The sequence below is a fragment of the Columba livia genome, chromosome 28, assembly GCF_036013475.1.
Source record: "Columba livia isolate bColLiv1 breed racing homer chromosome 28, bColLiv1.pat.W.v2, whole genome shotgun sequence".
Taxonomy (NCBI): domain Eukaryota; kingdom Metazoa; phylum Chordata; class Aves; order Columbiformes; family Columbidae; genus Columba; species Columba livia.
Genome location: NC_088629.1, coordinates 308695 through 320423, shown reverse-complemented (window position 1 = coordinate 320423; position 11729 = coordinate 308695). Strand labels below are relative to the sequence as shown.

The 11729-nt window shown below is 64.2% G+C and overlaps 5 protein-coding genes across 7 annotated transcripts; 2 read left to right on the top strand and 3 right to left on the bottom strand.

The window, feature by feature from the left end:
- Positions 1–536: 536 nt before the first annotated feature.
- LOC102086510 (scale keratin) lies at positions 537–1718 on the bottom strand. The gene is made up of 2 exons (XM_065042749.1): positions 1468–1718; positions 537–1368 (listed from the first exon to the last, which is right to left on the bottom strand). Exon 2 carries the CDS (start codon positions 1342–1344, stop codon positions 976–978), a length of 369 nt encoding a protein of 122 aa, XP_064898821.1. The 5' UTR covers positions 1345–1368; positions 1468–1718; the 3' UTR covers positions 537–975.
- Positions 1719–2552: 834 nt separating this feature from the next.
- LOC135576546 (scale keratin-like) lies at positions 2553–3812 on the top strand. 2 transcript variants are annotated; one of them, XM_065042750.1, is made up of 2 exons: positions 2553–2710; positions 3130–3812. In XM_065042750.1, exon 2 carries the CDS (start codon positions 3151–3153, stop codon positions 3517–3519), a length of 369 nt encoding a protein of 122 aa, XP_064898822.1. In that variant the 5' UTR covers positions 2553–2710; positions 3130–3150; the 3' UTR covers positions 3520–3812. The 2 variants fall into 2 exon arrangements, with proteins under 2 accessions (XP_064898822.1, XP_064898823.1); XM_065042751.1 differs by having other exon boundaries at positions 2585–2714.
- Positions 3813–5499: 1687 nt separating this feature from the next.
- Positions 5500–6681, bottom strand: LOC135576541 (scale keratin-like). The gene is made up of 2 exons (XM_065042740.1): positions 6431–6681; positions 5500–6331 (listed from the first exon to the last, which is right to left on the bottom strand). Exon 2 carries the CDS (start codon positions 6305–6307, stop codon positions 5939–5941), a length of 369 nt encoding a protein of 122 aa, XP_064898812.1. The 5' UTR covers positions 6308–6331; positions 6431–6681; the 3' UTR covers positions 5500–5938.
- Positions 6682–7517: 836 nt separating this feature from the next.
- On the top strand, positions 7518–8775 carry LOC135576540 (scale keratin-like). Of its 2 annotated transcripts, none has more exons than XM_065042738.1 (2): positions 7518–7673; positions 8093–8775. In XM_065042738.1, exon 2 carries the CDS (start codon positions 8114–8116, stop codon positions 8480–8482), a length of 369 nt encoding a protein of 122 aa, XP_064898810.1. In that variant the 5' UTR covers positions 7518–7673; positions 8093–8113; the 3' UTR covers positions 8483–8775. The 2 variants fall into 2 exon arrangements, with proteins under 2 accessions (XP_064898810.1, XP_064898811.1); XM_065042739.1 differs by having other exon boundaries at positions 7637–7677.
- A 1687-nt stretch (positions 8776–10462) lies between these two features.
- LOC135576539 (scale keratin-like) lies at positions 10463–11518 on the bottom strand. Its single transcript, XM_065042737.1, has 2 exons — positions 11408–11518; positions 10463–11294 (listed from the first exon to the last, which is right to left on the bottom strand). Exon 2 carries the CDS (start codon positions 11268–11270, stop codon positions 10902–10904), a length of 369 nt encoding a protein of 122 aa, XP_064898809.1. The 5' UTR covers positions 11271–11294; positions 11408–11518; the 3' UTR covers positions 10463–10901.
- Positions 11519–11729: the final 211 nt, after the last annotated feature.

The following is an 11729-nucleotide window of genomic DNA, read 5'->3' as shown; positions in this document are numbered from 1 at the left end:
AACCTTCCCTACTGCAGCTTTGAACAGTTCCCCTGTGTCCTATTGCTGGATCCCAGGGTGAAGAGAGCAGCATCTCCCTATCCAATTCTCCTCATCACGAAGCTGTAGAGGGCAGTGAGGTTGCCCCTCAGCCTCCGTTTCTCCTGCTCTCCAGCAATCGACGGCCATTGCCCAAGTGTGGGCTTCACCACGGGGTCTTTGTCCAGCCTCCTCTGCGTGGGCACCCGGAGATGCTGCCGTGCTTCTGCGGAGCCCCAGAGCTGGAGGAGCTGCTGCTTCTCCCAGGCGCGAAAGGCCAGGCAAAGGAGTCCTGCCAGCACGTTTCCCGCTCCCTTCCCTCTGCCCTTTCCCCAGCTCCTGCCAGTCCCACCAAAAGGCTCTCGCTCCCCTGCCTGCTGCCTGCAACCTCCCTCTCCCAGCACCGCCCACCCCCACCTCTCTGGGCATCTCAGCACCAGCGTTGGCCCTCCATACGCGGAAGGGCACTTGCCCCCACGCTCTTTGCTACGTGGGACAAGGACGGAGGGAGACATGACTGGGATGCAGGAAAACTTTATTTTGCCCAGAGGATCAGCAGAGATCGTCAGAGAGATGGTGGACGAGACCCAGAGAGGCTGGCTGCCATGGGTGGCGGGAGGCAGGGGCATCTTCTCAAGAGCATGACTTCTTGCTCCAGATGCCCCCTTCGTGCAGCGTTGCAGCTCCCGAGGACGTGGTCCATCAGGCCCGCAGAGCCGTTGGGGTGCAGGTCCTAGCTCGTCTGACAGCTGGGAAGAGAGGGAGGAGAGCAGAGAGCAGGAGCAGGGGGCAGGGAAGGGCCGAGGCTGTGGGGCACTGCCAGCTGCCCAGGCATTGTCTGGGGCTGGGGATGCTCAGCACTCCTCAGTGCCCCGTGCCTGCCAGCTCAGCCCTGCGTGGCTGACGTTGGCCTTGGCGTCTGGACTGGGGGCAGCGCCGGGGGCTCTGGGGCTGGGTCTAGCAGGGCCCACAGTTGTCCCACAGCCTCCTGCTGTAGCGGGGCAAGACGTAAGGGCTGCAGGCGGGAGAAGCGTAGGAGGGTCTGCCAAAGGTGCAGAGGCCCCCGGAGCCCTGGGTGGCCCCAGCACCGTAGAGGCCCCCCAGCCCCAGGGAGCCCCCAAAGGCGGGCGCTCCGGAGGAGCCCACCACGGCTTGCTGGGGGAAGGAGCTGAGGATGGGGCCGGGGAAGGTGACGACGACGGGGGGTGGCTGGATGAGGGCCGTCGAGTCGGGGCACTGCCGGGCGCACAGCTCGTTGCAGCTGTCAGCGATGGGCTGGGGGACGGCCACGCTGGTTGGTGCTGGGCGCAGGTCGGAGCAAGACATCTTTGCGTGGGATCGAACGGTGCTCTGCAAGAGGGCAGAGATTGCAAGTGAGCAGCAGAGGGGAGCGCCCGAGGCGGACGGGCCGCAGCAGGGGGCCAGGAGGACAAGCGCTCGCAGACTTACCCTGTTCCCTGAGGAGAAGGCAGCCAGAGCAGTGCTTGGGAGAGCCTGGCAGTGGCAGAGCTTTTATAGCGGCCCTGCTGTGGCTCAGCACCGGCTGGGCCAATCAGCAGAGGCAGCACTCCCTCCTGCCTCCACCTATGGGGCTGGCCGCCTCCTGCCCCTCCCTGAGTCAGCATCCCCTTGCCAGACCAGCACATACCGCTTGCCAGGCTTTCGAGCCCTTTGTGCGCTAAACGACAGCACGCATCCCCCTGCTAGGGGATGTAGAAGGCAGGAGATGGCCGTGCTGCTGCAGCTCCTTGCGGCCTGACTGCTGCTCTGCTGCAGGGAAACCTCTGCCCTGTGCCCACAGCCAGGCTCTGCTGTGAATCGAGCCGGTGGCCAGGGCGAGCGGGGCCAGCCCAGCCAAGGGCTGCTGGGGCTTTGGCGTCAGCCGGCGCTGCCAGCTGCCCAGCACCCCGAGGGCAGCCCCTGCCCAGCACCATCGCCCAGCAACGGGCTTCCCAGGAGACTTGCAAGGCGCCCGCGGGGCTGGGGCAGGCCTGGAGTGAGCCTGTGCCGCTTCAGCACGGCTCGGGGCCTGTGCTCCTTGCAACACGCGCGTTGCGGAAGAGCACAAGGGGTCTTGCTCCCCCAGACTTGCAGAGGTCCACGGCCAAGGCCTGCAGGCAGATGGAGGCCGGCTGTGTTGGGCTGGCGAGTGATACATCGTGCTGAGCAGGCAGTGCCCGAGAGGAGTGCCTTTGATTTGGCGTTTCGTAACCTCGCGCCTCTGTAGATAATAGCTCCATGGTGCACGTCATGCGGTCGCTGGCGTGCGGGAGACCCTGGTCTTCCCTGTGGCTCTGCGAAGCAGACACGGGGCCACGCCGAGAGACCAAGCCCTTGCAGAAGAGCTATGGCACGCAGGGCGCTTGCAGTCAGCCTTTGTCACGCCGTGTGCCCTCTTTCACACCGAGATAATGAAAAGACAGTGGGGCTAATTGGGCCCGTGAGGTGGCAGCTGGCAAGCGTCTGAGTGGGGTAATTGCAGGGGCTGATAGAGCGGGTTGGGGCTAGAGAGGAAACGACATCAGCAAAACAGCCCCGTGCCACGCAGGGAGAAGGCAGGGGCTCGGCCAGCGCAGGACACGTGCCTCCAGTGCGGCCAGCTCCTCCCCCCACTCTCTGGTGTGGCATAAAAGCGCTGCCCTCGCTGGGCACGGGCATCCGCTGCTCCTGCCTCGATCTGCTCAGGAAAAGGGTAGGTGGGTGCCTGCAGGTGTCTGCCTCCTGCCGCCGGGGCCGCTGTGGGGTATCCCTGGCCAGGAGAGCACTGCCAGCAGCGGGCGTGCTGGCAGCCGCCTTGGACGGCCAGGCTGGGCTGAGCCACGCCGCGAGGAGGAAGGAGCCCCGTGGCCAGGCCACGCAGAGCCGGGCCCTGCACAGGCTCTCTGCGAGGGCTCGTCTGCCCTCTGTTTGCAGAGAGAGATGGCAAGGAGAGGGCTACAGAGAGCAGGGCGCTGAGGGGGGCTGGCTGGGCAAAGGGCAAACAGTGGGCAGCGCGGCAAGGGGGTGGCCCTGGTCCCTCCAGCTCCAGGACAGCCAAGGGAACAGGGCAGTGCTGAGCCGGGGAGTCTTCTCCGCATGCATGACAGCTGTCCTTGGGGCCGTGTCTTTCAGGCTCATCACTCTCGCACAAAGATGTCTTGCTCCGACCTGCGCCCAGCACCAACCAGCGTGGCCGTCCCCCAGCCCATCGCTGACAGCTGCAACGAGCTGTGCGCCCGGCAGTGCCCCGACTCGACGGCCTTCATCCAGCCGCCCCCCGTCGTCGTCACCTTCCCCGGCCCCATCCTCACGTCCTTCCCCCAGCAAGCCGTGGTGGGCTCCTCTGGAGCGCCCGCCTTTGGGGGCTCCCTGGGGCTGGGGGGCCTCTACGGTGCCGGGGCCACCCAGGGCGCCGGGGGCCTCTGCACCTTTGGCAGACCCTCCTACGCTTCTCCCGCCTGCAGCCCTTACGTCTTGCCCCGCTACAGCAGGAGGCTGTGGGACAACTGTGGGCCCTGCTAGACCCAGCCCCGGAGCCCCCTTGATTCCTGGGCCACCTGGGCCTCACGCCTCCTCTCCTTTCCTGCCTCTCTCCATGCCGCCTCTCCTCCTCGCCCCGTCCCTTGCCCAGATGCGCAGCCCTGCCATCGTCCCTCAGGGCACTCGTTACTCTCTGCACTGGCCGCCACCTGGGATAGGAAGCCTGAAGGAACAGCTCTCTTGAAGCCTCCAGGGACAACCTGCCTGCCTCTGCCTTCAGTGTCTTTCTCCAGTGCTTCCTTTCCTGCACTGCAATAAAACAAGCTTGCATCCAACACCTGCCTCTCCTCCTTTTCTTTCCGAGCCCGGTGTGGGCTGCAGGGCTCCCCTGGCCATGCACGTGACCCCCGCCAGCCAGACCAGGGCAATCTCTCAGCCACAACGGTACCAGGCTGAGCTCATTTTGAGACACCCCACAACCTCGGCAGCTCTGGCCACACATGGTCCCGCAGTTGAGCTCCAAGAGTCCCTCCTGAATGCAGGCTGCTCCCCTGTCTGCGGGACACGTGGCATTTGCAGACGTCCGGTGTCAGCGCGCATGAGCCTGGCTGCCCCAGGGGCTGGCAGCCCCCCAGGGAAAATGCTTGCATGGGATCCAGCCACTTTGTTCCTCCGTGACTCTGCTCCATGCCCTGGAGAGAAAGCAAACGGGAGGCTTCTCCTGCCTCTTCTTCCTCCCCTTCCCGCTCCCGTCCCTTTTCCTCTAGTTTTCTTCCTCTTCTCCTTCCCCTCCTCACAGCCAGCACAGACCAACACACTGGCTGCTCCTCCCTTTTCTGCTACAGACGTTCAGTCCCAGGAATCACAGCCTGATTCGTGTGGCAGGAGCTTCGCAGGGCATGTTGTCATGCTGCTGCCTCCAGCAGCCGCACCCAGGGCCGGCTGCCCAGCGCCGTGTCCAGTGAGCTTTCGCGTGTCTCTGAGGACGGGGAGTCCACAACCTCCTGGGGAAACCTGTGCAACTGCTCAGTCTCACTCACACGGAAAAAGTGGCCTGGCACGGTGAGGCAGAGCCTCCTGCCTTTCAGCTGGTGCCCACTGCCTCTTGTCCTGGCACTGGACACCTCAGAAAAGAGCCTGGCTCCATCTTCTCGATGCCTTCCCTTCAGGCACGTGTACAGCTTGGTGAGAAACGCTCTGAGGCTCCTCTTCACCGGGAGCCAAGGTCCCAGCTCTCTGCGGCTCTCCCCAGAGGAGACGTGAGAGTAGAACAGGATCTTTCCGTTGGAAGGGACCTCGAAAGATCTTCTAGTCCAACAGCCTGACTTCTTGAGGGATGACCAAACTGTAAAGCAAATCATCAACGGCATTCTCTAAAAGCCTCTTAAACATCGAGAGGCCTGGGGCATTGACCACCTCTCTGAGAAGCCAGCTGCAGCTTCTGAGCACCCGCTCAGCCAAGAAATGTTTCCTCATGTCCAGTCTAAACCTTCCCTACTGCAGCTTTGAACAGTTCCCCTGTGTCCTATTGCTGGATCCCAGGGTGAAGAGAGCAGCATCTCCCTATCCAATTCTCCTCGTCACGAAGCTGTAGAGGGCAGTGAGGTTGCCCCTCAGCCTCTGTTTCTCCTGCTCTCCAGCAATCGACGGCCATTGCCCAAGTGTGGGCTTCACCACGGGGTCTTTGTCTAGCCTCCTCTGCGTGGGCACCCGGAGATGCTGCCGTGCTTCTGCGGAGCACCAGAGCTGGAGGAGCTGCCGCTTCTCCCAGGCGCGAAAGGCCAGGCAAAGGAGTCCTGCCAGCACGTTTCCCGCTCCCTTCCCTCTGCCCTTTCCCCAGCTCCTGCCAGTCCCACCAAAAGGCTCTCGCTCCCCTGCCTGCTGCCTGCAACCTCCCTCTCCCAGCACCGCCCACCCCCACCTCTCTGGGCATCTCAGCACCAGCGTTGGCCCTCCATACGTGGAAGGGCACTTGCCCCCACGCTCTTTGCTACGTGGGACAAGGACGGAGGGAGACATGACTGGGATGCAGGAAAACTTTATTTTGCCCAGAAGATCAGCAGAGATCGTCAGAGAGATGGTGGACGAGACCCAGAGAGGCTGGCTGCCATGGGTGGCGGGAGGCAGGGGCATCTTCTCAAGAGCATGACTTCTTGCTCCAGATGCCCCCTTCGTGCAGCGTTGCAGCTCCCGAGGACGTGGTCCATCAGGCCCGCAGAGCCGTTGGGGTGCAGGTCCTAGCTCGTCTGACAGCTGGGAAGAGAGGGAGGAGAGCAGAGAGCAGGAGCAGGGGGCAGGGAAGGGCCGAGGCTGTGGGGCACTGCCAGCTGCCCAGGCATTGTCTGGGGCTGGGGATGCTCAGCACTCCTCAGTGCCCCGTGCCTGCCAGCTCAGCCCTGCGTGGCTGACGTTGGCCTTGGCGTCTGGACTGGGGGCAGCGCCAGGGGCTCTGGGGCTGGGTCTAGCAGGGCCCACAGTTGTCCCACAGCCTCCTGCTGTAGCGGGGCAAGACGTAAGGGCTGCAGGCGGGAGAAGCGTAGGAGGGTCTGCCAAAGGTGCAGAGGCCCCCGGAGCCCTGGGTGGCCCCAGCACCGTAGAGGCCCCCCAGCCCCAGGGAGCCCCCAAAGGCGGGCGCTCCGGAGGAGCCCACCACGGCTTGCTGGGGGAAGGAGCTGAGGATGGGGCCGGGGAAGGTGACGACGACGGGGGGCGGCTGGATGAGGGCCGTCGAGTCGGGGCACTGCCGGGCGCACAGCTCGTTGCAGCTGTCAGCGATGGGCTGGGGGACGGCCACGCTGGTTGGTGCTGGGCGCAGGTCGGAGCAAGACATCTTTGCGTGGGATCGAACGGTGCTCTGCAAGAGGGCAGAGATTGCAAGTGAGCAGCAGAGGGGAGCGCCCGAGGCGGACGGGCCGCAGCAGGGGGCCAGGAGGACAAGCGCTCGCAGACTTACCCTGTTCCCTGAGGAGAAGGCAGCCAGAGCAGTGCTTGGGAGAGCCTGGCAGTGGCAGAGCTTTTATAGCGGCCCTGCTGTGGCTCAGCACCGGCTGGGCCAATCAGCAGAGGCAGCACTCCCTCCTGCCTCCACCTATGGGGCTGGCCGCCTCCTGCCCCTCCCTGAGTCAGCATCCCCTTGCCAGACCAGCACATACCGCTTGCCAGGCTTTCGAGCCCTTTGTGCGCTAAACGACAGCACGCATCCCCCTGCTAGGGGATGTAGAAGGCAGGAGATGGCCGTGCTGCTGCAGCTCCTTGCGGCCTGACTGCTGCTCTGCTGCAGGGAAACCTCTGCCCTGTGCCCACAGCCAGGCTCTGCTGTGAATCGAGCCGGTGGCCAGGGCGAGCGGGGCCAGCCCAGCCAAGGGCTGCTGGGGCTTTGGCGTCAGCCGGCGCTGCCAGCTGCCCAGCACCCCGAGGGCAGCCCCTGCCCAGCACCATCGCCCAGCAACGGGCTTCCCAGGAGACTTGCAAGGCGCCCGCGGGGCTGGGGCAGGCCTGGAGTGAGCCTGTGCCGCTTCAGCACGGCTCGGGGCCTGTGCTCCTTGCAACACGCGCGTTGCGGAAGAGCACAAGGGGTCTTGCTCCCCCAGACTTGCAGAGGTCCACGGCCAAGGCCTGCAGGCAGATGGAGGCCGGCTGTGTTGGGCTGGCGAGTGATACATCGTGCTGAGCAGGCAGTGCCCGAGAGGAGTGCCTTTGATTTGGCGTTTCGTAACCTCGCGCCTCTGTAGATAATAGCTCCATGGTGCACGTCATGCGGTCGCTGGCGTGCGGGAGACCCTGGTCTTCCCTGTGGCTCTGCGAAGCAGACACGGGGCCACGCCGAGAGACCAAGCCCTTGCAGAAGAGCTATGGCACGCAGGGCGCTTGCAGTCAGCCTTTGTCACGCCGTGTGCCCTCTTTCACACCGAGATAATGAAAAGACAGTGGGGCTAATTGGGCCCGTGAGGTGGCAGCTGGCAAGCGTCTGAGTGGGGTAATTGCAGGGGCTGATAGAGCGGGTTGGGGCTAGAGAGGAAACGACATCAGCAAAACAGCCCCGTGCCACGCAGGGAGAAGGCAGGGGCTCGGCCAGCGCAGGACACGTGCCTCCAGTGCGGCCAGCTCCTCCCCCCACTCTCTGGTGTGGCATAAAAGCGCTGCCCTCTCTGGGCACGGGCATCCGCTGCTCCTGCCTCGATCTGCTCAGGAAAAGGGTAGGTGGGTGCCTGCAGGTGTCTGCCTCCTGCCGCCGGGGCCGCTGTGGGGTATCCCTGGCCAGGAGAGCACTGCCAGCAGCGGGCGTGCTGGCAGCCGCCTTGGACGGCCAGGCTGGGCTGAGCCACGCCGCGAGGAGGAAGGAGCCCCGTGGCCAGGCCACGCAGAGCCGGGCCCTGCACAGGCTCTCTGCGAGGGCTCGTCTGCCCTCTGTTTGCAGAGAGAGATGGCAAGGAGAGGGCTACAGAGAGCAGGGCGCTGAGGGGGGCTGGCTGGGCAAAGGGCAAACAGTGGGCAGCGCGGCAAGGGGGTGGCCCTGGTCCCTCCAGCTCCAGGACAGCCAAGGGAACAGGGCAGTGCTGAGCCGGGGAGTCTTCTCCGCATGCATGACAGCTGTCCTTGGGGCCGTGTCTTTCAGGCTCATCACTCTCGCACAAAGATGTCTTGCTCCGACCTGCGCCCAGCACCAACCAGCGTGGCCGTCCCCCAGCCCATCGCTGACAGCTGCAACGAGCTGTGCGCCCGGCAGTGCCCCGACTCGACGGCCTTCATCCAGCCGCCCCCCGTCGTCGTCACCTTCCCCGGCCCCATCCTCACGTCCTTCCCCCAGCAAGCCGTGGTGGGCTCCTCTGGAGCGCCCGCCTTTGGGGGCTCCCTGGGGCTGGGGGGCCTCTACGGTGCCGGGGCCACCCAGGGCGCCGGGGGCCTCTGCACCTTTGGCAGACCCTCCTACGCTTCTCCCGCCTGCAGCCCTTACGTCTTGCCCCGCTACAGCAGGAGGCTGTGGGACAACTGTGGGCCCTGCTAGACCCAGCCCCGGAGCCCCCTTGCTTCCTGGGCCACCTGGGCCTCACGCCTCCTCTCCTTTCCTGCCTCTCTCCATGCCGCCTCTCCTCCTCGCCTCGTCCCTTGCCCAGATGCACAGCTCTGCCATCGTCCCTCAGGGCACTCGTTACTCTCTGCACTGGCCGCCACCTGGGATAGGAAGCCTGAAGGAACAGCTCTCTTGAAGCCTCCAGGGACAACCTGCCTGCCTCTGCCTTCAGTGTCTTTCTCCAGTGCTTCCTTTCCTGCACTGCAATAAAACAAGCTTGCATCCAACACCTGCCTCTCCTCCTTTTCTTTCCGAGCCCGGTGTGGGCTGCAGGGCTCCCCTGGCCATGCACGTGACCCCCGCCAGCCAGACCAGGGCAATCTCTCAGCCACAACGGTACCAGGCTGAGCTCATTTTGAGACACCCCACAACCTCGGCAGCTCTGGCCACACATGGTCCCGCAGTTGAGCTCCAAGAGTCCCTCCTGAATGCAGGCTGCTCCCCTGTCTGCGGGACACGTGGCATTTGCAGACGTCCGGTGTCAGCGCGCATGAGCCTGGCTGCCCCAGGGGCTGGCAGCCCCCCAGGGAAAATGCTTGCATGGGATCCAGCCACTTTGTTCCTCCGTGACTCTGCTCCATGCCCTGGAGAGAAAGCAAACGGGAGGCTTCTCCTGCCTCTTCTTCCTCCCCTTCCCGCTCCCGTCCCTTTTCCTCTAGTTTTCTTCCTCTTCTCCTTCCCCTCCTCACAGCCAGCACAGACCAACACACTGGCTGCTCCTCCCTTTTCTGCTACAGACGTTCAGTCCCAGGAATCACAGCCTGATTCGTGTGGCAGGAGCTTCGCAGGGCATGTTGTCATGCTGCTGCCTCCAGCAGCCGCACCCAGGGCCGGCTGCCCAGCGCCGTGTCCAGTGAGCTTTCGCGTGTCTCTGAGGACGGGGAGTCCACAACCTCCTGGGGAAACCTGTGCAACTGCTCAGTCTCACTCACACGGAAAAAGTGGCCTGGCACGGTGAGGCAGAGCCTCCTGCCTTTCAGCTGGTGCCCACTGCCTCTTGTCCTGGCACTGGACACCTCAGAAAAGAGCCTGGCTCCATCTTCTCGATGCCTTCCCTTCAGGCACGTGTACAGCTTGGTGAGAAACGCTCTGAGGCTCCTCTTCACCGGGAGCCAAGGTCCCAGCTCTCTGCGGCTCTCCCCAGAGGAGACGTGAGAGTAGAACAGGGTCTTTCCGTTGGAAGGGACCTCGAAAGATCTTCTAGTCCAACAGCCTGACTTCTCGAGGGATGACCAAACTGTAAAGCAAATCATCAACGGCATTCTCTAAAAGCCTCTTAAACATCGAGAGGCCTGGGGCATTGACCACCTCTCTGGGAAGCCAGCTGCAGCTTCTGAGCACCCGCTCAGCCAAGAAATGTTTCCTCATGTCCAGTCTAAACCTTCCCTACTGCAGCTTTGAACAGTTCCCCTGTGTCCTATTGCTGGATCCCAGGGTGAAGAGAGCAGCATCTCCCTATCCAATTCTCCTCGTCACGAAGCTGTAGAGGGCAGTGAGGTTGCCCCTCAGCCTCCGTTTCTCCTGCTCTCCAGCAATCGACGGCCATTGCCCAAGTGTGGGCTTCACCACGGGGTCTTTGTCCAGCCTCCTCTGCGTGGGCACCCAGAGATGCTGCCGTGCTTCTGCGGAGCCCCAGAGCTGGAGGAGCTGCCGCTTCTCCCAGGCGCGAAAGGCCAGGCAAAGGAGTCCTGCCAGCACGTTTCCCGCTCCCTTCCCTCTGCCCTTTCCCCAGCTCCTGCCAGTCCCACCAAAAGGCTCTCGCTCCCCTGCCTGCTGCCTGCAACCTCCCTCTCCCAGCACCGCCCACCCCCACCTCTCTGGGCATCTCAGCACCAGCGTTGGCCCTCCATACGCGGAAGGGCACTTGCCCCCACGCTCTTTGCTACGTGGGACAAGGACGGAGGGAGACATGACTGGGATGCAGGAAAACTTTATTTTGCCCAGAGGATCAGCAGAGATCGTCAGAGAGATGGTGGACGAGACCCAGAGAGGCTGGCTGCCATGGGTGGCGGGAGGCAGGGGCATCTTCTCAAGAGCATGACTTCTTGCTCCAGATGCCCCCTTCGTGCAGCGTTGCAGCTCCCGAGGACGTGGTCCATCAGGCCCGCAGAGCCGTTGGGGTGCAGGTCCTAGCTCGTCTGACAGCTGGGAAGAGAGGGAGGAGAGCAGAGAGCAGGAGCAGGGGGCAGGGAAGGGCCGAGGCTGTGGGGCACTGCCAGCTGCCCAGGCATTGTCTGGGGCTGGGGATGCTCAGCACTCCTCAGTGCCCCGTGCCTGCCAGCTCAGCCCTGCGTGGCTGACGTTGGCCTTGGTGTCTGGACTGGGGGCAGCGCTGGGGGCTCTGGGGCTGGGTCTAGCAGGGCCCACAGTTGTCCCACAGCCTCCTGCTGTAGCGGGGCAAGACGTAAGGGCTGCAGGCGGGAGAAGCGTAGGAGGGTCTGCCAAAGGTGCAGAGGCCCCCGGAGCCCTGGGTGGCCCCAGCACCGTAGAGGCCCCCCAGCCCCAGGGAGCCCCCAAAGGCGGGCGCTCCGGAGGAGCCCACCACGGCTTGCTGGGGGAAGGAGCTGAGGATGGGGCCGGGGAAGGTGACGACGACGGGGGGTGGCTGGATGAGGGCCGTCGAGTCGGGGCACTGCCGGGCGCACAGCTCGTTGCAGCTGTCAGCGATGGGCTGGGGGACGGCCACGCTGGTTGGTGCTGGGCGCAGGTCGGAGCAAGACATCTTTGCGTGGGATCGAACGGTGCTCTGCAAGAGGGCAGAGATTGCAAGTGAGCAGCAGAGGGGAGCGCCCGAGGCGGACGGGCCGCAGCAGGGGGGCCGCAGCAGGGGGCCAGGAGGACAAGCGCTCGCAGACTTACCCTGTTCCCTGAGGAGAAGGCAGCCAGAGCAGTGCTTGGGAGAGCCTGGCAGTGGCAGAGCTTTTATAGCGGCCCTGCTGTGGCTCAGCACCGGCTGGGCCAATCAGCAGAGGCAGCACTCTCTCCTGCCTCCACCTATGGGGCTGGCCGCCTCCTGCCCCTCCCTGAGTCAGCATCCCCTTGCCAGACCAGCACATACCGCTTGCCAGGCTTTCGAGCCCTTTGTGCGCTAAACGACAGCACGCATCCCCCTGCTAGGGGATGTAGAAGGCAGGAGATGGCCGTGCTGCTGCAGCTCCTTGCGGCCTGACTGCTGCTCTGC

What these genes read in the sequence shown, in the direction of transcription:
- LOC102086510 (XM_065042749.1), bottom strand. Translation starts at nt 1,344, where the DNA reads ATGTCTTGCTCCGACCTGCGCCCAGCACCAACCAGCGTGGCCGTCCCC.
- LOC135576546 (XM_065042750.1), top strand. Translation starts at nt 3,151, where the DNA reads ATGTCTTGCTCCGACCTGCGCCCAGCACCAACCAGCGTGGCCGTCCCC.
- LOC135576541 (XM_065042740.1), bottom strand. Translation starts at nt 6,307, where the DNA reads ATGTCTTGCTCCGACCTGCGCCCAGCACCAACCAGCGTGGCCGTCCCC.
- LOC135576540 (XM_065042738.1), top strand. Translation starts at nt 8,114, where the DNA reads ATGTCTTGCTCCGACCTGCGCCCAGCACCAACCAGCGTGGCCGTCCCC.
- LOC135576539 (XM_065042737.1), bottom strand. Translation starts at nt 11,270, where the DNA reads ATGTCTTGCTCCGACCTGCGCCCAGCACCAACCAGCGTGGCCGTCCCC.